At 39.3% G+C, this 22,788-nt stretch overlaps 1 protein-coding gene across 2 annotated transcripts; it reads right to left on the reverse strand.

Moving 5' to 3' along the window:
* Positions 1-3,123: 3,123 nt before the first annotated feature.
* Positions 3,124-8,561, reverse strand: LOC112202700 (U-box domain-containing protein 13). Of its 2 annotated transcripts, none has more exons than XM_024343708.2 (4): positions 8,086-8,561; positions 6,194-6,310; positions 5,164-5,616; positions 3,124-4,780 (listed from the first exon to the last, which is right to left on the reverse strand). In XM_024343708.2, exons 1-4 carry the CDS (start codon positions 8,356-8,358, stop codon positions 3,590-3,592), a joined length of 2,034 nt encoding a protein of 677 aa, XP_024199476.1. In that variant the 5' UTR covers positions 8,359-8,561; the 3' UTR covers positions 3,124-3,589. The 2 variants fall into 2 exon arrangements, with proteins under 2 accessions (XP_024199476.1, XP_024199477.1); XM_024343709.1 differs by having other exon boundaries at positions 8,082-8,218.
* Between the last annotated feature and the right edge of the window lie 14,227 nt (positions 8,562-22,788).

Genomic DNA, 22,788 nt, shown 5'->3' on the forward strand with positions numbered 1-22,788 from the left:
CAATAGTTGCTAGGGAGATTCTTGAGTTCAAAGCCAAAAACAAATGAAAATTTTTGTTTCTACTTAAATTCAAAATTACGAGAAAATTTTCAAAACAGACCGAAAGCCAATACAGAGAACTAATACAAGACAAAAGAAACTCAAATTCAAAACCAAAAATAAAATTGAAACCTGAAAATGCCGAAGTTTCATATTAGTTTTTCACTTTTTTGATGAGAAACCTTACTTGTGTGGCACAACGACACAAGGATAAACCATTGCTAAAGTTTCTTATTTGCGAAACCAGATAAGTTCACAAATAAGAAACTTCAGCAATGGTTCTTATCAATATTAGTTTTTTGATGAGAAACCTGAAAGTCCCTGTCGCACTCGTGGCAGAGGACCAAGTTATCAGCGGAGCAGCTGAAGGCGACGGCCTCGAAGGCGCAGTTGACAAGGGTTCATACGCACTTGAGAGAGAGGGAGGGATGGATGCAGTAGCAGTTTTTGTAATTAAATGTAACTCTAGTGATAGGTTGTGAAGAGGTGACCTTAATTATCATGGGCACATTTGTGTATCCTGAATTATAATAAGGCACTTCAAAATGACTTCTTTTATCATTGGCCCATTTTTAAATATTATGATAAAAATACAAATCCAAGTTTTTACCTTATTTAATTAGATTAACATTTTTTTTAAATTTAATATTGATAAACATTGTACTCATATACTATTTTAATCAAGAATAGTGAAAATAGCACCCCCACATAGCACCTCATTGTTGGAGATGAACTTTGAGTCCTATATGAATAATGCAACAAGGGGGTGCCAAAATGAGAATAGCACTTCCAAATAGAACTTATTGTTGGAGTTGCCCTAATATAAAGTCTCTCATTGCAAACTTTGATTTTGTTTCCTTCAAACATGTATTTAGAGAAGCCAATAGTGTGGATGATAACTTAGCTAACTTAAGTCATGAGTTCTTGGACATTAGGACATGGTTTGGTATGATCCCCTCGAGGGCTTCCTCTGCCCACAACCTTGATCGGCTTCAAATCGGTTGTAGCAGAGGCTCTTCTTTGTAATTCATTTTCTCAAGAAAAAAAAAAAATGTAGGCCTGGGGACGGGCTGACCCCAGCATGTGTTTTACAGTGCTCGGGATTGAGCCCGAAATTCTCGAATCGGGCTCAAAATACCTTTTTCATATTCAAGGACCAAGAAGGCCCGAACTGTTAATAAACAGGCAGGTCCTTCGGGCTTTTCGGTAGCTAGAGAGAGAAACCAAAGACGAGAAGCTCTGGCGGAAAATCCAAGAAGAGGCCGATCAAGGTGGTTTAGATATCAAACCCGATGAATGTTACAACGCCTTTGAATTCGGGGCTTTGGTTTAGAAACTCACCGGCCAAGATGCCGATGACCTGCTAGATTGGAACGACTTCATCACATCAAGTCACCAACTATCGGCTGCTTTTGAAATCATCCAAAACCCATACAAAAACTTTAATCTTTCGCTAATCCAACCCAGAAGCCATTGAATCTATGAGAAGTGGTTTCAATTAATCATATAATTATGGCGGCCATGAGTTGTAGAATAGGGAAAGGAAGAAGCAGAAGAAAGAGCAGAAGAAGAAAAAGAAAAAGAAAAAGAAGAAGAAGATGACAAAGATAAGTTGTTTCAATTAGCTATATAATTATGGGGAAGAAGAAGCAATATCAATTAACCATATAGTTATGGCGGCCGTGAGTTGCAGAAGAGATAAAGGAAGAAGAAGAAGAAGAAGAAGAAGAAGAAGAAGAAAGAGAAAACGAAGAAAGAGGAAGGAAAAGAGAAGAAAGAGAAATAAAAAAGAGAGTGAGAAAGAGGTTTCTTTTAGGTCTAGGGTTGAATGTTGACTATACTAAACCGGAAAAATAAAAAAATGAAAAAGAAAATATTGAATAGGCCTTTTTGGGCTTTCAGGCTTTTAGATATCAAGGCCCGCACCTGCTCGTTAAAACTAAGACGGTCAGGGCCTTATTTGTTTGTTTTTTTTTTTCCTCAAAGCCCGACTCGGACCTAACGGTCCAGATCGGTCCAATCCGGGTTTTCGGGCTAAATTGCCCAGGCCTAAAAAAATGTATCTGTGACTAGGGCTGCACACAGGTTGGGTTGGATCGATTTTGACTCCAAACTGTCTTTTTGCCCAAGTGAGTGGTTTAAGCATTTTTGACAACTGGTCTTAAAACAAATATAAGTTTAATCCGATCCAATTCAATCCAATTAAAGATTCAATTTTATTTTTTTTTAATCGGGAAGTTAGGTTAGTAACTCTCACACCCATGCAGTGGTATCCCAGCACCTGCACCGTCATTGCGGTGAAAGCCAGACTAATCTACAGCATCGCAGACGCACGAACCTAAAGGGTACCTCAAATCTGTTGGCCACTGGATGGAACTGGGATTCGAACGCTAGACCTGGGGGTTCCAGACTAGGCCGTTCAACCAGCACACCACACCACGTCGTTAGTAAAGGTTAGTAAGATCAGTACTAGCTTAATATGGTAGTATTAAAGGTTAGAAAATGAGAGATTGAGAGATTTGATGTGAGAGGATCAAAAGAATTGTAGCGATTATATACGAGGAATTTAATTTATATGGTAGTATATCATTTGAGAATAAAGTTATAACTGAAAATTTAGAACTTACTTAGAATAGACTGGACAAATGAATATATATTTATTATGTATCTAAACCTAAAATTTTTTCCTATTATATTTCCAACATACCGATCGATTCGGGTTCTACGGTTTAAGCACAAGAGAAACCTAGCTAACTAAGTTCATAAATGATTTGATTCGGTATTGAACCGACTTTTAATTTTTAAAGTTCAAAAATCTTAACCAAACTATTTTTGTCAGTTGATTTGTACAGTGTTTTGCACCTCTATCAGTGACAAAGGGTAGCTTTCATGAGTTAGGGTGGACAACAAATTTGTATCCGCGAAAAAGGCTACTTTTCATTTGGAATTTGCTTAGTGGGTAATTGGGCATGATTGGGGAAAGATCAGTCTTGTCTATCAATATTGCCAGTTTTTCACATTTCTAGCACAACATGAAAATGACAAATTTATCGGTCACCAGAGTAACAAATAAAATCCCAGATATGTGACTTTGAACTTCTTAACACATTTAAATTGATTCGAATTGATACAACTTTAATACACTACGTTTCTGAGCTCACGCTCTCTCTATACTTGAAGCACTGACTACAACCTTGAGCAGATGCTACTAATTGCAAATTTGCAAACGAGTTCTGCAGAAAGGTAACAGGCACATCTCTTCACTAAAAACTGAGGATGATTACAGTCAACGGTACATTTCACATAATACATGTCAGCTATATATATCAGCCCTTCTTCCTTTTGTTTTTACTTTTACCCCCTAACCCATGATGCTCTTATAAGTATAGTCCCCGAAAGTACAGTTCTCATCCCACACAAATAAAAAGAATTGACTTACATATTAGGAAGGTGATCTTCCACCTCCCTTGTGAAAGCATAGCCGCCTCTTTTGATACTAAAAAAGAACAAAAGAAACCAACCAAACAAGAAAGAAGAGCAAAATGAACACTCAGCAGTCATCGGCATTCACTGCAGACAGTGGCTGTGGCTGCTGGGTCTCAGATTGTGCCAGTGGCCGAGGTTCAATCACAGCCTCAACCTCGACCTCAGTCTCAGTCTCAACTTCGGCCTCGGCTTGAGCTTGCTGCTCGATAAACCGATTCATTCTCTCAAGCAACTGTGCAGCCTTTCTCTTGCCTCTGTCTGTGCCATTTTGTGCCAAATCCAATAATGAACCCATCACTCCTAGTTCCTGAGCATCCACTAAATGTTGTGGGTCCCCAGAACAAAGGTGCACCAAAACTGCAGCTGCATTTTCTCGGTTTCGGGGAGATCCAGTCCCAATGACTTCAACCAAAACCGGCACTGCCTCGGCAGCTCCAATCGCTGCTTTCCCTTCAGGATGGCTAGCTAATATTGCTAGAATGGCCAGTGCTTCATCCACCATTCCCCCTCCAGTTTCGGTTAGCAGCTCCATTAGTGTTGAAACAACACCAGCCCTTACTGCTTTCCCCTTGTTCCCCTGATAAATGCACAAGTTAAATAGTGCTGTTGCAGCATCCTTTTTCCCCCTTTGAGTACCTTCACTCAGCAGTGTAACAAGTGGCGGAATGGCTCCTGAAGCACCAATTCTAACCTTGTTTTCATCCACAACAGAAAGGCTGAACAGGGTTGCCGCTGCATTTTCCCGTGCTTCCATGCCACCGTGCTTGAGCACATGAACAATACCAGGAACTGCTCCACAGGAAATGATGCTTCCTTTGTTATCCTCACATATTGAAAGGTTGAGAAGCGCTGTCACAGCATGCTCTTGGGTGCGGGAATCAGGGGTTGAAAGCAGCCCTACAAGTCGGGGGATTGCACCAGCTTCAGCAATAGCCACACGATTATCTGCATTACGCTTGGCAAGAAGGCGGATTTCACCAGCAGCAGACCTTTGGTCTTCAGGGTTTGCTGATGTTAGTTTGTGAAGAAGATTTTCAATCTTAGTACGTTCCGCGGGCGAGCAAGCAGATGCAGTTTTATTGGGTCGATTAAGCCTTTTTGGCACTTCAATACCATTTGCCTCACACCACTGGGCTATAAGGCTACGTAAAACATAGTTCGGTGTGAGACTGGTGCTAGAGAGGGTTTGTTGTGTTTTCGGACATGTACCATGCCCTTGTTCCAGCCACTTCTCAATACAGGAACGTTCATATGTCTGCATCGGTGGAAAACAAGATCATTTAGAATTGATAGTAATGTTTGTGGGCATGAAGTCTAAATGAAGTTCAAAAAAATAACCCTATACAAGTACGAATAACAAATCTGTGTAACATGTTTTCAGACTTCCAACCAAAAGTTTGGGTATTCATCTCCAAACATAGCTAAAGTATATACAATCACCAAGCTGATCCCAGATGAATGTTGGAAATTGTGGGATAATTGATTGGTTCTAAGAATGAAAAATGCAGTATAGTCAAACAATTGAATTTCAATGTGTCAACAATTTTCTACAAGAAAAATGAATGAATATGCCCAAAACATCTAATCTCATTCAATAATGGTGTAATTGAGTTCTTGTTATAAGAGAGCAATAAATACCTGCCCCGTTGAAACAATGACTGGATCCTTCATCAATTCCAATGATATTGGACATCGAAAATCATCAGGTATAACTGGGGCCTTGCGATTCCTGTCAGTGGATGCTTGTCCGCTGGAAGTTGCAACGACACTCTTTTCTGTAGCAGGAGCATCCATGTTGGGATTTTCTGTTTGTACAAAATCCTTAATCTTTTTCAATAGCATTGACATTTTCTCAATGCTTGCTCCAGGATCACCACCACTAGAGGCAACCATCTCATGCAATGCTAGTGACTCTTGTGTAAGTTCACCTATCCCTGCCAATTGTAACTTTTCAACCAGTCGTCTAAAGACTGCTGGATCTGTTGCTGCATCATTTCTATTGTAAAGGTATGAGAGATCCTCATATAGCTCAACATCGGGTAAATCAACTCTTCCTTTGGCCCTTCTAAACTGAGCAAGCACAAGCTCAACCTGCAATACAGAGAGTTCAAGAATGTATTAATAACTCAAACAATGTAGCAAATCAAGTTGAGTTCTACTCTGGGGCCTGCTCCAATTTGGAAAATTCTACAATGTGTTAACGTATGACATGCATACAATTGCCTTAAAAGTGGTAAAATGAGTCCTCAAAATAGTAATATTAGTCCTCAAAGTGGTAACATGAGTCCTTAAAGTGGTGAATTTTCTTAGTTACTACATGAGTTCTCAAGTGGTAAACTGAGTCCTTAAAGTAGTAATGAGTCCTCAAAGTGGTAAAAATAGTTTATGTATGAGAGATGTTAACATACTATAGCCTTACCCCTCAAATTTTTATCGAACCACAAAGTTGACTGACAGAGATTAGTAAGAAATCTATATTAAAAATAAATATTTCAACCTTTTCAAAATCAAATTTTTGTCAGGTAACTACAAAGGTGACTAACAGAGATTAGAAAGAAATCATGTCGAGGTCAGATTGAGAAAATTAGACAACTATTCCATTTGGGTGCTTGATTATCACTTACTGCCTCCCAACACATGACAGGATTGTTCAATAATGAATATATACCTGTTCCTTCACTTCATCTGATATATCAAGCTCTTCATAGGAAATTCCACTTAAAGTTTGTTCCAATCGAGCTGTCACCTCAAGGAACTTATTCATAGTTTGCTCTCTTTCCAGGACCTGCAAGTAGGGAGAAATAGGATGGTGAGAGAGATACAATCAAGGCAAGATTAAAAGTTTGATCCATCCTTATTGCTAAAAAAATCTGAAAAAGGAAACTTGGCCATAAAGGAAAAACTATCACCAATCAAATGCAGGGAACATCCTATAAGGCCCAGGCAAAGGAAAAAGAAAAAAAAAAAAGTACGGCAAGGAATAAGACCGTAGGACATACAACATCCTTATAGAAATTGAGAAGATTGAAAGATCCTACATATAAATGCATAAATGTATCCATCAGCAATTGTAATGCAAACAAATTTCCTATGGAAATAATATTCACTATGAGCATCTAAAAAGTTCTTATAAAATTTAAATTTGAATCTCAACCACAAACAACTTAACAAATGTGTGAGAAAGAGATTGAACATGACATTCAAAACCCTCTGGATGAGATGGCATCTCGAATGTTATCATAAACTATCTCTAGAGTCAACTATTATCCATGCAGTATATGGCAGTATTCATGTCAATAACTCGATTAGATACTCAGAGCTCCGGAAAAACTATGCAGCTATTTTCGACAAGTTAGAGAGCATTTCCCTTGGGTACTATGTTGAATTCATCATTATCGAAGAACATGAAAAGAAGAAGTAGCAATATTTTTTCCCTTTATTTTCAGTGCAGCTTTTCCATGAAACTTTGCAGCAGAATCACCATTTATACAGAAACCTTAATACAATAACAGCCAAATCAAGATCTAAAGAGTGCACAATAAATCATACATTTGCTAGACATATGATCAGGAAATACATCTAGATGTTGCTAAAAGTTTATGGTTATGAGGAACAACAAAATATAATTTGTTCATCTCTCCTCTCTCTCGAACATAACTTGTGTTCTCCAAAAGTGTTGAAAGTTGCAACATCAAACTTTCAAAGTGCCACCAATACTAAAAGCCAAGGACAACCAAGATAAGAAGTGTTGCAAGTTGTAACATCACACTACGAAAGTGCCACCAAAACTAAAAGCAAAGAACAACCAAAATAAAGCGTTGTGAGTTGTAACATCTGCCTTCCACCATGTAATTTAAGTGATACCCAGCAACCAAGGATATTCCACTATTATATCAATTCTCACTCTGCACTCTCATTTCTAGAAATTCCATTTGGAGCTAACAATTTCACTGGCAACCTCTTAATACCAAAGCAACTTACCCATCACAATAGGTGAAGGTGTGAAGACAAACAAAAAGCATAGACCTTAACCGGAAACAGAGCTAACCTCTAGTATCACATCATCATTCAATCAATAATTTGAATGAACTGAAAATTTCATAGATGAAAAAGGGGCATTCTGAAAACCAAATAAAATGATTTAAATTTTAAATCATGACGTTCTCCTTCTTTGCTACTAATCAGAAGATTTAACTGCACCCCCAAAATAAAAGACTAAGAACTTTCTGTTAAATTCAAAAAGGTGAAGCATGCACTAAAATTAGTCTTTACTGTATTTATCCAACAATTTCACTGAAGGATTCCTCATCAGAATCCAAAAGTTCATCGAGAAATTCCCAAATATTTTTTTTTATGTCAATCTTCAAAGACTATAGATACACTAATCATCTAAAACAAGCAAAGAAAGCTCTCAATTTCCGTTCAAATTTTCCATTTTCTCAGCAATCAAACAGATTTTAGAAATTAAAGAAAAAGAAAAAAAATTAAAAGCTATAAACAGCAAAAACACTCCCAAAAATGTGAGGACGAAAAACGGAGAATCGAATGATACGCACACACCAGGTAAATCTTGCTGCTTTCGCTGCCGAATCTGAGCAACTCCTTAGCCGATTCCAGCGCTTCCCTGAACGAAACCAAAGCCTTCACAGTGTCCTCAGGCAGCACCGCCTCTTTCAAATCCCTAATCTCCTCGAACATTGGAGTCAATAGCTTCAACCTCCTCGCCAAATTGCAGTACTGCTTCTTCACCGCGCATCTGTAGTCGGAGATCAAAGCTATTTCGTTGACTATCTCAATCAGGTTCTGCACCAGAGCACCTTTGTCTTCTTCCATGGCTGTGTTTCCGGTCCGATCTCGAGAAACGACACCGTATTGAAGGTCTGATTTGAGTGATTGGGGGAGGACTTGGGTTTTGAAAGAGGGCGGAAATGAGAGCAGGTATTATTGGTCGTCTCAGACAAGAGGAGAGTTTTGTTTTAGAGAGAGGAGTGTGGGACGCGCGGAGCGGTCCCTTGTTTTTATATGGGGCGGCTCTGAGTGGCTGGGTCTGTCGACTAAGGGGTGGAATTTAACCATGGTTAGGAATTTTAACTCTGGGTGGACTTGTGGTTGACTTGAGTGGCTTCGACTCGGCTCGGCGTGTTTGGTTTGGTAGGCGATCGGGTTTTTCGGTTTAACTACCGCCGGTAAATTGCGCCAATTCTGGCTCTGGGCAGGTAAATTTCACCCGGAATTTTGGAGTTTTGTCAGAAAGTGAATAAAATAAGTCTTTGGGGAAAGGTAAAAGGAAGGGGATTTTTACAGCCGAAAAAGGAAATGATGAAAGTGAAATTACGGGTGAGGTTGAGAAAAAAGGACGTCAAATAGAGAATCAAATGAGGCAAAATTAGGAAAGATATCTGGCATTAATGTGATCACACTGAGATTTCTGTATAAAGAGCTGCTTTGAAGGATAAAGACAGTAAATTCACAGCACACACCCACTAACTAAGATAACGTATATAGTTAGACTTGTGGTGTAATTTTCCTCTTTAGTAATTACCGCTAAAATTAATTACACAATTGTCAATATTATTACTTGACAATTTTTTCATTTTTTTTTATATTTTAATTTATGTCAATGCTTCCTCCACTTTCATCTTTAATTTCATTCGACACTTAACATATGAATGTATCGTAATATCGTATACTCTTTTGCATTCACCTAAACCTAACATGTGAATAAGAAGATGAAAATTTACATATGAGGCTTTTTCTAAGTTTTACCATTGAAAGTGCTAGTAAAGTATATCTATTAGACTATTATGTAGATTAAAATTTAATTTGGCAAAAAAGCAACATGTTTATTTATTCATACTTGCAGGTCATGTGTATGTCACTGAAGTTATTCACCACGCATCAGCTTCCTTCTCTTCTCTCACTCTTCCTTTATTTATAAAGAGCTTGAAATTGGGGATTGATGATGACATTTTAGACGTCATCTCTACTTACCGATTTGTGTCCTCTATTTATTTCTTTTCTTTTTAGGCAGAAACCTTTTTCTTACTTGACCGGTTGTACTTCAGATGAACTATCCGAATTTAACATGATGATCTTCTGGAAGCCATTAAGCAAGCTTGCACCAATATTTGTAGGCAACATGATGCCGGCAAGTCAAGCTAAAGATAAGAGGGGGCAACATGAAATGATGAGAAAGGGAATATAATGCTTAAACGATGCATGAGAAGCTATGCATTCCAATTGTGTCACACAAAACATTGTGTTTCAATAAAAGGTGGGACTACCGGATATCGAAATCAGTCGTTTTGTTTCTTTTTCATGATTAGATAATCTAATCTCTTACCATACGCGTAGACAACACAACCACTTCTCAAATCCCAATTGTTCTATTATGTGGGCATCACTATGAACTGTCCAATGCAATACAATATTCGAATTGTGATGGATACACTTGCTTTGAATTTTACTTTCTTTTATTTAGGTCAAGATTTTTGTCCTCCGACTATAAATAGAAGAGATGGAATTAGAATTGCAATTCTCACAACGCTTACATTTGCTTGCCAACATCCTCTCTTTCTTTCTTTTTCAAAAAAGAACGACAGATGCTTTATGCAAAATGCTAAAAAGAAAAGAAAAAACATACACACATAGAGTTTTAAGATTTGTTTGGAGTGATTTTAAAAGTGATAAGACTAAAAACTTGATGAGCAAGTAATTTCCACTTGATGAGGGTGAGTGTTTTTGGAGAAGATGAGATTTGTTTGTTTTAACTAGTTAGTTTTCATTGTTGGTTAGTTATATCTCTTCGATACTTTCTCAATGTGTTTAGTGTGTTTAGTACGTGCGAAAACCCTAGGAGAGAAAAAACTCTCTCATATTCTACATCCTTCAAGTTAAACAAACACAAAAAATCACTAATACTCATAGAGTTATGACTCGTTCGACATTTAACTCATTGACTTTTCAAAAATATCACTTAACTCACTCACATTTACCATTATCATACACTTACTTATTACCGTTAAATCATTCGTGAGAAGCCGTTAAAGTTGATAGTATATTTGTCTAAACACTAAAGTATACATTTCTCACATGAAAAACAATTTTTTCTAAATAAAAAAATGACAATTACTTTTTTTGTTTTCAAATTCAATTTTTTAATTCTTGGTTTTGTTAGAAATTATCAGATCAACTATTAAAAAATTGAAAAAAAAACAAATAACTTTATTCAAAAAAATTATTTTTGAATTTTAATATTTTTTTTTCAAATATTTATATGTAATTTGACGAAAATAACCCTCTCCGTATAAATTTTTAATATCACAATAGACGAGAGTAAGTTATGTGAAAGACAGATATTAAAGTGACTGAGTTAAGTGATATTTTTGAAAAGTCAGTAAGTTAAATGTCGAACGGGTCATAACTTAGTGACCATTGGTGATTTTTTTTCTAAACCAAAACTCTAACCCAAGCTCCATCTTTTTGAGTTTCTTCCCATGATGACCATCGATTCCATCATTGCTAGCGTCACCACTTCCTTCGCTTTCGCTAAGGATGGTGGTGCAGTGGATTTGACTAGGATTGGAGGTAGGCTGGCTCAAAAATCTCAATCCTATTTGTTGGGCAAGTCTTTAACCTATAAGAAGTTTGTTGCGACTGATCTACGCTTTGACTTTCAATGAATCATTGAATCTAGGTGGTTGACAAACCATGTCAAATCCAAAAGAAGTTAAGTAATCTATTTCTCATCTCTTTCAACATGGCCCTTTTTTGTTTGGAGGACTACAACAAGATTGATCTCATGACTTACCCGGCTAATGATGGCTTTGCTTGCCCTAAGTACAAGGGCAAGTCTAAGATTTAATTTTGTTTAGTTTTTCTTTGCCTTCAGACAATGATGTATGTCATTAAATTACTTAATTCTACAGTTTACAATTGCACCACAGGAGCGCCTAGGCGTTTGTAAACCATCTAGTTCTAAAAAAAAAAAAATTGTGTTTAGCACTTACTATTGTCGGTATACAACTATTGTCGGTATACATGCTTTAGTTAGTTTGGTCTACTATTATTTTTAGGGTTAAATATTGTTTGCTCCCTGAACTTTGGCTAGAAAAAAAAAAAAAAAAAAAAAAAAAACTTTAGTCCCTCGCCTTTTAATTTGACACGTTTACTCCTTGTTCTTTCAATTTTACACCCAATAGATTTATTTCGTTACTTTCCAACCCAATGCTCCGTTAACTCCACATTTTTAAGGATAAAATTACTATAATAGCCCTAACTTTCTCTTCTTTAAATTTTTTTAATTATTTTTATTCTTCTCTTTTTTTCTTCTATTCGGCACCATCTACCATATCGAACCCCAGACTCAACATTACTAATCCTTCTTCTAGACATGGGATTCACATCACTGAATCACTCTCAGTCGCCGACTCCTTAAGGTAATCCCGACAACAATCAAACTCATTCCCAACATCCCCATTCATATTTTCATTCTCAACTACCAAATCCTCCCACCACAGCTCCTCCTCTTAACCAGTTTTGGCTCCCTAACTTCTAGGAATCTTGACAGCCATCTCGGAACATGTAACCCAACACCCCTCCTGGAATCCAATTCCCGATATTCCTCAAAACCAATTCCTCCTTAGCTCCCATTTTCTCGTGCCACATAATCGACCACATAAATAGAGTCTCATCAATATACTCCACAAACTTGGCAAAATCCTTTAACACAATCGAGCCCAAAATGCAGCTCTTGTGAAGCTCCGCTGCGCTGTTGAATCCGGCCACCGACGACAAGTCGTGGATTGCATTGTGAAGTCAAAGAGGTTTGAGTCGGTGCGGTTAGCCTTGGCGGTGTATGAGGCAGAGGACTTGCCTATAGCCATAAGGTAGTTGACCGCAATGTGGGTTAGGGTTTTGAGGGTGAAGATCTAGGCGACGACTGTTTTGGCTATGTTGGTGGAGAACTCCGATGGGGTTGAGTTTTCTAGTGTGGGAATAATTACTAGTTTTGGGGTTTTGCACTTTTTGGGTTTTGATTTTGGGGGCACGGTGGTGGTGGAAGAGAGTGTTTGGAGAAGATGGTTGAGGTTTTGGTTTAAGGTTCTTGTGATGAAGAGCGAGGCAATCTGGTCTGATGTCGAAGAGAAGGCCGCATATGAGGAGATAAACAGGACGAGGATAGAGAGGTGGAAGAAGAAAAGCTAAACAGAAAAAATAAAAAATAAAAAGAGAACTGTTTAAGGAAAACTGAATTTAGAGAGAATTGAGCAGTACTTTCATTGATAATAGGGGCCTCTTTATAAAGAGGATTACAAGACATAGAATCAGAGTTGTACAAGGAAAGATAATCGTACAATTAATCGGATATCTATGAATATCTCTAATTCAAAATCCTATTACAACTAGGTCAAGTAACCTAGAGTTTAGGTCATACACATATTCTGGATTTACTTGAACACTCCCCCTTATGTTGCCCAAACTTGGTGCTCATCTCGTTGCCTCATTAAAAACCTTGCCGAGTAATAAAAACCCAATGAGACAAAAATAACCTTGGTCGAAGGGGAAAAAGAGCACAACACACCCTTCATATTTCGAGACCATACATGTAGACACCTTCCCCTGTTGTCTGCATCTCCCCTGATGACAACGGTCATGAGAGTTCTGATAACTTCCGTAAACGATGCTACCAACATGTTTCTCGAAAGTGGAATTTAGGCAATGACTTAGTGAGCAAGTCTGCCACAATGTCCTTAAATCGAACCTAGTTCACTATGATCTTGAGGAGAGCTTGTTGTTGTTGATTATGCTTGGTGTTGTCACTTTTGATGTGGCCTTGTTTCATTTGTTCAAAACAAGCAGCATTATCCTAAATGCTCGTAGGCTCATCTGTGGTAGACTTCAAACCACAATTGTTCGAACATGCGGAATTATGGATCCAATCCATATACATTCACAAATTGCTTCGTGAAGAGCAATAGTCTCTGCATTGTTCGAAGAAGTAGCGACTAGGGTCTGTTCTAGAGACCTCCTAGATATCACGGTCTTTACCCATGGTGAACACATAACTAGTTTGAGAATAACCTTTGTGTGGTCAGAGAGATACCCCAATATCAGCAAAATCTTCCAAAAGACATGTCTTTTTGGGATGGGGATAGAGAACGCAAGCCAGCGTTGGCGACGTTTCTGGTGTGTGATGGGTCCGAATCCATCGTCTCTCTGTAGAGATAGAACAAGCCCATATCAATCGTACATCTCAAGTACCGAAAGATACATTTTACACCAATTCAATGGCGTCGCATTGGAGCAAACATATATCTAGCTAACAAGTTCACAGCAAATGAGATGTCCGGTCTTGCGCATTGAGCTAAGTACAATAATGCGCCTATTGTACTTAAGCATGACACTTTTTCCTTTAAGACGTCTTCGTCATCATCCTTTGGACGAAGAATATCCTTTTCAGGATCAAGACTACAGACGATCATGGGGGTGCTTGAAGGCTTGACCTTGTCAAAATGCCTAAGTATCTATCAACATGATGCTCAAGTTCCAAACCAAGACATAATTGTATTCTCACAAGATCTTTCACTTCAAACTCGGATTTCAAGTGTTCAATGGTTTCCCTTAACTCTTTAAGGGCTTCCAATAAAGATCATGTCCAACATGAACCGCGATAGAATCCAAAACTTGTTATGGAAACGCGCGGGCATATCCCTTCCCAATCAAGTAGTCACTTTAGTGAGCGTTTCAACCTCATTGCAAATGCGCTCCGTGGTCTAGAGCCACTTAACTTAGGTAAATGAAGTTCACCATAAACCTTCATGTATATTTCTTATCTAGATCCTCATAGAGATACGTAGTGACCACATTTGTAAGCTGCATGTTCAGTTATTCGGAAACTACCAAACTGACAAGGTAGTTGAGTGCAATGACATCCATTACGAGAGAATATGTCTCATTGTAGTCGATTCCAGGCGTTTTGTGAGAAGCATTTTCTCATCACGCTTTCTAACGAAGTCCTATTAGTCAATAGGTTTTATGTTAGGAGGTGTTGGCATCATTGTCTCAAAAACCTTCCTCTTCGTTAGAGAATCTAACTTAACCTGGATTGCATCTTTCTATCTAGGCCAAATTTCTTTGCATATTCATTCATCAACGGAGCGTGGTTCGATATCATCAAACTCAACAAACTCATGCGCAATGAAATGCTTGATTACATCATCAATTATGATGGAGTTTCTATCTCACGTCTTATGCACACTAATGTAATTTTCATAGAGCTCTATATTATCAGGAATAAGTTCTGATGTTGAGGCGTCCCCCAACGATAACCATAATCCGAAAGATACTCATGAGACAGATTTTGAATGTCGATGATCCAAGGATTGAGTTATGCCAAAATATCCTTCGAACTCATGGGCTTCCCACTCATCCTAACTGGGGCCATGGCCTGTAACGCCAGAGTGCCACTCTCTTTGGTGTTGGCGCCATCCCTACCTCCGTTGGCGTTACATCCTCTTGTAGGGACGTTCATCTTTATAGGCATATTTGTGTGATCTCGTCACTTTAACGGGAATCGAGATGAGACATAGTGGGGACAAGCAACGACAATTCTTGTCGTTCCTGCTGAACATCTGTGTTCTTATCTCCCCCTAACAATGGAAAGACTATCTCATCAAAGTGACAACCCTCAAATCTAGCGGTAAGGAGATTGCCTTGCAAGAGCATTAAGTGGCGGACGATTGTTGGAATCTCAAATCCAACGTAGTTGCCCATTCGTCTGTAAGGACCCATCATAGAGCTCTGTGGCGGCGCAATTGGCACATAAATGACACACTTAAATATGTATAAGTACGATACTTGTACCTAGTCACTAGCTATAACGCAAAGGTAGATTGAGTGGCGGTGGGTCGAAGACGAATTAGCATAGCTGCATGCGATATTACATTACCCCAAGCGGATATAAGGAGATTGGTGCGCATTACAAATGTCCGAGCTACCATCGTAGTCGTTTCTGCGAGACAATTGGGTGTGTTCATGGGAATATGATGTCCAACATCAGTCCCAATGCAATAACCATCGAAAGTCTTCGATGTATACTTTCTAGTATTGTCAAATCCAATTGACTGAATAGGATGATCCGAGGAGTGAGCCCGTTGTCATATGATATGTGCTAGGAGTATAGTATAAGCAGCATTGCAAGTGGACAATGGCATAACACGTGACCAGCGGGTTTGCTTGTCAACCAACATCATGAGATATTTAAACGTCCGCAAGTTAGTTGAACTAGTCCACATAATCCCCACGGACTTTATGTAAGAACAGAATGAGTATTTTCATATCTTTTTCATAGAACGGTCTCAATCCTAACTTCCTTAAGGAACAGGCTTTGTAAAACAAGCGAGAGGCTTTAGAAGTAATCAATGAGGATTTTGGTTGGGTTTGAGCCTTTGAAACGCTATTCGAAATGACTGCAGCATCATCTAGGGCACCATCACCATGATGGACACCATCCATGGTGTCATGGATAGGGACTGTTCCAGCCCTAGGTTGGTGGTAGACGGCGGCGACGCCAGAGGCAGCGACGGCGGTCACACTTAGTCCAGAAATCAACTTTTGATTCATGCTTCGTTGCGCTCGAGAGAAAGGATGTCCATGTGAATTATTTAGTAGATGGATCATCATATCATGACTATGATGACCTATCCTGTCGTGACAAAGCCAATATGTGTCTAAATCCAAGAGATTTTCTCTCATAACTTTATTGGATTTAATAGCTCGAATGGTGACATAGAGTCCACTAGAGAGACACATAAACTTCTCTAAGATGCGCATTTGTTCGCAATCGTTAGAAGTATTGCAAAGGAACTCATTTATGTCCTCTACATGCGATTTCGCATGGACTCCATTGGTTATTCATAGGGTACGATTTGCCCTAGGAGTGTAGAGAGTTTTTGTAACAGTAATCAAGGTGCCATTTGGCAGGGGGAACTTGGGCTATTCCATGTCCTTGAATTAATACTGATGACCCAGCCATCGTAGTCACAAAGTAATATGCTCAGAATCAAAATGGAGTCATAATGAAAAGAACTCGAAATTTTATTCATAAGGCAATGGAGTACATCATTGTCTCTTAACCATTAGGAGAATCTAATTCAAATGCTAGCTAATGCAAAATAGCAAAACAAAGGTAGTCGTTTGACTTCTTTTGGTAATTCCAAAATAAATATGACCAGGTGAGTAGAGAGATGTTGGTGGAGCAAAGCTCGCTTAAGTACCACTTATCTCAAAACTTTCCTAAACATCATACTCATTTTGGATGAGCCTATGTGAAGAAAAACTAAACCAATGACATTCACTACAAAGTATATTGCAATTGCCTATTACAACATCTCTTGGAAAAATAAAGACTTAAATAGAATTGGCGATCTATTAGTCCCAGTCAGATATGTAGTCTTCAACCCTTCACTCTAGATCATCTTCTTGATCTTCTTGTTCCACATAGTGAGCTTCTCTTCCTTCACAATATGCTTTGTAGGCGGTGACAATTTCTTCACGAGCTCTACAAATGTGTGCCCAATGACCGGATACTCCACATCCAGAACATACATCTCTTTTCTTAGACTCCATTGATTGAGGCATTTTGAAAGTGTCATTTAGATGGCTTGTAGTGTTGGTGGCACCACCAACACGGCCAAAGGCGTTGCCTCCCTCTCTCTTTCCACGTTGACATTTTCGGTTCCGTGTTCGCCTATGTTGGCTATTACCTTCCCAAGTAGAGCGATTATATGGACCAGAACATCTAGAACTATCCCTAAGATTAGGGTTTCGCTCTTGGCACCATTTCTTAGGGGCACGACTATAAGTGGATTCCGGAATATGCTCTGTTTCCACGGATCTCTAATTATAGTTCTTCACAATGATGTTGTCATGCTTTTCAGCGACATTCATAGCTCCAATGAGCTCATGAAACCTTGTGATCCGTTTTACCGTAACATCGATTTGATAGTTCTTAGCAATCATCAATGCAGAGACGGGGAAGGTAGAGAGAGTCTTCTCAATCAACATCGCATCTATGATCTCTTTACCACAGAATTCCATTAAGGATTTAATGCTAAGTGCTTCCGAGTTGGAGTCAAGAACTGACTTGAAATCATAGAAGTGGAGGCCATGCCATCTCACTTCTAGGTCAGGAAGCAAGGAGTCATGGACGTTGTTAAATCTTTCTTCGAGTGATACCTACAGCCTTCTGGGGTCTTCTTCATTCATACACTCGTACTGGAGCAAATCATCCATATGATGAGTCACTAGGATGAAAGCTTTCGCCTTATTTGCCTCTAAGGCTGCTCTATTTGCTTCCAAAGTTTGAGCTTGCTCGACAGTTAGTACGTTCTGGCTAGGCTCGAGAATCGTATCCAAGATTCTATCGGCCTTGAGATGCTGGCGGACCTCACGAACCCACTTGTGATATCCAGAGCCAGTTGGTCCCAATGGGGCAAAGTCCAATTTGTTCAGGTTACTCATCCTAAAAGAGAACAAGAAAAAAAGTTACCACGAAAACAAATAAAATTTCTGAGCTTAATCGCTTCTAAGAAATTCAATTCCAAGAGGTATTGGATTAGATCGAAACAATGACGTAAGTGGTCGATCATAAATTCTTTACAAACTCTAAGTTTGAAGATCTCAACAAACTCCAAGCTTGGAGTGAGCATGAACCCCCACAGTTCGACTTAATTAGGTCTCCCCTATGATGAAGAAAGGGGGTAGAAGAAGCGAGTTTGCAAGTCCCCGAGAAAAATGAGAGAAATTGAATAAAAACTCATAAAATGGGAACTTTTAGTAAAAAATACCTTAAAATAGTTCGCCGGAAAATTTGGCCAGAAAAAGTCGCCGACGATGACCTGTCGCCGGTGATGACGTGGCACCAAAGCTGACGTGGCGTACTGACTGGTTGTTGATGTGTCGCCTAGGTTGTGAGCCCCTGAAAATTTTAGTTAATTTCCAAAAGTAATTTCTTGCCAATAAGAATTTTTCCGCAAGGTGATTTAAGTGAAGGAATTGATTTTGGAAATTGTTTTAGTGTCGAGACCACCTATTGGGCCTTGTGGTTTAAGTTTGGGTCAAGATTCTTTCATTTGGGCCTAGAAGGTTACTACAGTTCATTGAAGCAAAAGATCGTTGAAGAAAATTTGAAAGGAAGGCGAATTGAGTTGTAGTGAAGTTTTGGATTTTTAGTTTTTACGAAATCGAGTTTCAGGTTTAAGACGAGGTCGAGAAATCAATAAAGAAGTTGTTGTCTAAAAACGAGTAAGGAAACGCGCCGAAGACCCAAAAGAAATTAACCAGGAGTATTGCGTAATTTGCCGCAAGGGCAAAACGGTCCTTGCGCACCCAAACTATAAATAGAAGGTTAACACTTGGAAAACCCTAGAACCCTCCTTAGACTCTGTCTTCCTCTCTCGGCCACGCCTCTCTCTTTCTCCCCCCGACCTATCTCTCTCTTCTCCTTCCCTCTGCCACCACCGGAGGCCCCAGCTCCGGCCACCATCTCACCACACCGCCTTCATCAATCGACGCAGCACCAAAACCCGACCAAAGCCCAAGCCTTACCTTCGACATGCACTGCCTGCAGCCACCATACGCGGCCACTACAGTTGCGACACCACTGCCCTTCCTCCTCCGTCTATTTCTGACCATCACCTCACCACAATGACGCCACTGCCTGACTCAGCAAGCAACGAGGAGCAAAACCCAGAGAGTCCTCTTCACTGATCTACGCCGCACGACGCCACACGAGCATCGTGGGAGCTCGAGGCACTGCATGCCTCCGTTCTTCAATCTCCAGTCTGAAACAAGCCAAACCACCACCATAAATGGTATCAGCACCTATCCTTAACCCAAATCCCAACCTCCAACTTCGGCCAGAACCATTGCACGCGCCGCTGTCGGCGCGTGAGCCCACCTAGCGTCACCGTGAGCTCCACCAGCTTATTCTCTTCGTTTGGTAAGCTAGATTCTATCCCTTCTTCTTAGTGAGGCTTCTACTTTGATAAGGATTGAGCCTAACTCAATTGCTTAATTTGAAATCTGTGAGGATTATGGAATATGTGTTACGGAGATTTTGGAGGAAATGAGGTCTACAAAATTGTAAGCTTTTGGAGAAGAAGGAGTTGCTGGGTCAATTTCGATTTGAATCGGATAAGGTAAGGATTATGTGCAGATTCTTTGAAGTAAGAAATTGGCTGAAGGTTGATTCTTATCCTATTTTTCGTAATAGGGAATCTGAAGGATTAATGGTGGTAGAATGCAACTTCGATGATTCGGCTACTAATTTGGAAAAGAAGAATGGTACGTAAGGGTCTGGGCATTTTAATTCTCTACTGCAATGGCTTGTTTGTACCGATTGAAGTGTGGTCTTGTGGGAATTACTTGAAGAGAAGTTTGGTATTTGTTGCTCGAGTTATAGGTGGTGTTGTTGAGACAAGTCTGGTTTGGTCAAAGGTGTAGAGAATTGGTCTTGTGAATTTTATTGATAAGTTTGTTTCCAATATTGAAATATGACATAGGAATGAAAGCGGTGAGTTGGTCAAATGCAAGAGAAAAGTGGTAAATAAGAATGTATCAGTTTTGACAAGTAAAACTATAAAATAGAGTGGTGATTGACAATGTTGTGAATGAGTTGGTGCGAATGAGATTATGTATGTGTGAATGGTTACGTTGACGTAGAAGGAAATTGATAAATGAGTTAATGTCATTAATAAGGCTAAAGGATAATGAAAGTGATGGATCTTATTTACTCAATTAAGGTTCATCATGAAACAAGGTTCTAAGGCTAGAAAATCAAAGTATTCTAATGTTACCATATCTCGGATTACTATGGGTATGTTACCATTCGGGAATGGTAATTGTTATTTATCTATTTGCTTAAGGTTCAAAAATTAAGTGAAAACGGGGTTAAATCGGTTAACCCGAATTACATTATAGAAAGAAGCATAATCACCATATCCTAAATGGTTCAAAAGCCATATCATTTAAAACCTTTAAAGGTTTTATTTATTAAAGGATAATTGGTTGGACTTCAAGGAAACTAAATCAAAGCTCTGGTTGTTTGGTTAATACGCTATGATGATGTGGAGTTACTTATTAGTTTGAATTTATTTCTAAGGACTCGAGCGTGTGAACATGGAATTGGACGAAGTATCCAAAGTCGGAAACGAAGTTAAGTTTGGTCGAGCACTCCAATTCCAGGTAGGGTGAGCTGTCCCTTCCTTATTAGAGGCTTTTCTATATGTGGAATGCTCTAGTATAATAATATGTTGCCTGTAAGTACGTTTTTGGCTGTTCATTAGTCGATGTCTCGTGATATCTGTGTTTCCATAACTGATAATTGCTCATTATGAAAACCAAGGCTAGACTTGCATGTTGAGATACTGTACCCTTTGTATGTGTGTACTTGTGACCTGAAAGTGAATAGGACCTAGACGCGTAGATTCCTAGGGATCCCACGATGTCGATAATTGTGAACCTCCGGAAGGGGCCGTGCTCCTATGTTTGTCGAGGAAGAGTGAGTACAAATAGTGAACCAGTCATAGGAGACTCAAGCCCAGGAAATTGACACTTTCGCTACTTGTAGTCACAAGAACTACAGAGTAGTTAGTTGGTTCTCGAAGGATGAAGAACCAGGTCGGTCACCGATTTATTTTAGTTTAGCCGGCAGGTAAGTATCTCGGAAGAAAACAAATGTTTGTGGTTGCCTCTTTTAAAAGTATTTTCTATAAATGTGCACAATATTATGTAGTAAATATTTTCAAGTATATTATTTTTCAAACCTAGCATGGTTGGGTCAGCCCCTACTGGGCATGCAAGGATGAAAGCTCACCCCTACAATAGTGTGCAGGTTCCGAGCATGTGGTCGGGAAGCGTACGTGGGAGGCACATGGTTCGGCTTGGCGCACTTTTCTTTGACTGTGTTTAAAAGAAGGTTTTGGTCCCTTGTTGGGTTTTGAAATCACTTGTTTGGTTACTTTTTTTTATTTTTTATTTCCTACTCTTTTACAAAAATTCTGGGAGACCCGTAACCCTGGGGCGCGTCTCCCATACTTGTAGTTACTTAGTGATTTGTTTTATTTTTTTTTCCAAATTGGGCTCCGATTGCAAGCCCAAAACTCTTAGCCCATTTCAAATTCCGTTTTTGAAAATATGTTGTTAGGTTGCTAGAATGATTTGTCCATGAAAGTGTTTTGGAACCAACAGTCCAAACCCAAAAGGCCTAGCGATTTCGGGTTGATGAGTTATCGGGATGTCATTGGTGACATGTCGGTTTCTCATTGGCTCGGGGTCGCGGCGCTGTGGGACGCCTCTCTCGGGTCACCACATAGGTGGGCCTGGCGGTCAGTGGGCCGTGGCTGGAGCTGCAGCTGGGCTGCCTCCTCCTTTCTTTTTTTTCCCTCTTCTGCCAGTTTTTCTGTCGGATGTTCAATCGGCCGGTTTTCTTGGTTTTTCTTCCGGTTCTTTAATTCTGGGATTGAAGCGCTGCTGTTGGCAAGTTTTGGTAGCAATCGAAGGTCCTAAACGTGGTGAACCGGTAGAGTATTTGCTGCGGGTGGTTTGGAAATTCTGGTGGCCAGTTCGGTTGGTTTCCGGCCAGTTCTGGTGGTTCTGCCGCTGGTTCTGGATTCCTGGGGTCGAGGGCTTCAAGTTGTGTGGCGAAGGCAGAAAAGGTTTCAAGGTGTTGTATTCGGATTTAGAGTTTGACTATTTGTTTCAGGGTTAGGGTTTCGTGCTGATAACGTGTTTAAGGAAAACTGGATTAGGAGAGAATTGAGTCGTACTTTCATTGATAATTGTGGTCTTTTTATATAGAGGATTACAAGACATAAAATCAGAGTTGTACAAGTAAAGATAATCGTACAATTAATCGGATATCTATGAATATCTGTGAGAATATCTCTAATTTAATACCCTATTACAACTAAGTCAAGTAACCTAGAGTTTGGGCCAGACACATATTCTGGATTTACTTGAACAAGAACAAAATAAATAATAAATAAAAAGAGTAAATGAGGGTATAATAAACATTTAAGCATGGGAGAGATTGTCACGACAGTGACTTAACAGAGCATTTGGATGGAAAGTAACGGAATGTACCTGTTGGGTGTAAAACTAAAAGAATAAGGAGTAAACGTGTGAAATTAAAAAATGAGAGACTGAACTATTTTTTGTGTGAAAATTTAGGGAATAAACAGTATTTAATCATATTTTTTA

Source organism: Rosa chinensis, chromosome 5 (genome assembly GCF_002994745.2).
Source record: "Rosa chinensis cultivar Old Blush chromosome 5, RchiOBHm-V2, whole genome shotgun sequence".
NCBI lineage: Eukaryota > Viridiplantae > Streptophyta > Magnoliopsida > Rosales > Rosaceae > Rosa > Rosa chinensis.

Bases quoted from the DNA above. Each gene is read 5' to 3' on its own strand.
- LOC112202700 (XM_024343708.2), bottom strand. From the start codon at position 8,358: ATGGAAGAAGACAAAGGTGCTCTGGTGCAGAACCTGATTGAGATAGTC. The intron at 6,311-8,085 runs GTGTGTGCGTAT...CCCTACTTGCAG, and splicing joins AAAGCAGCAAGATTTACCTG to GTCCTGGAAAGAGAGCAAAC. The intron at 5,617-6,193 runs GTATATATTCAT...TCTGTATTGCAG, and splicing joins CAGATGAAGTGAAGGAACAG to GTTGAGCTTGTGCTTGCTCA.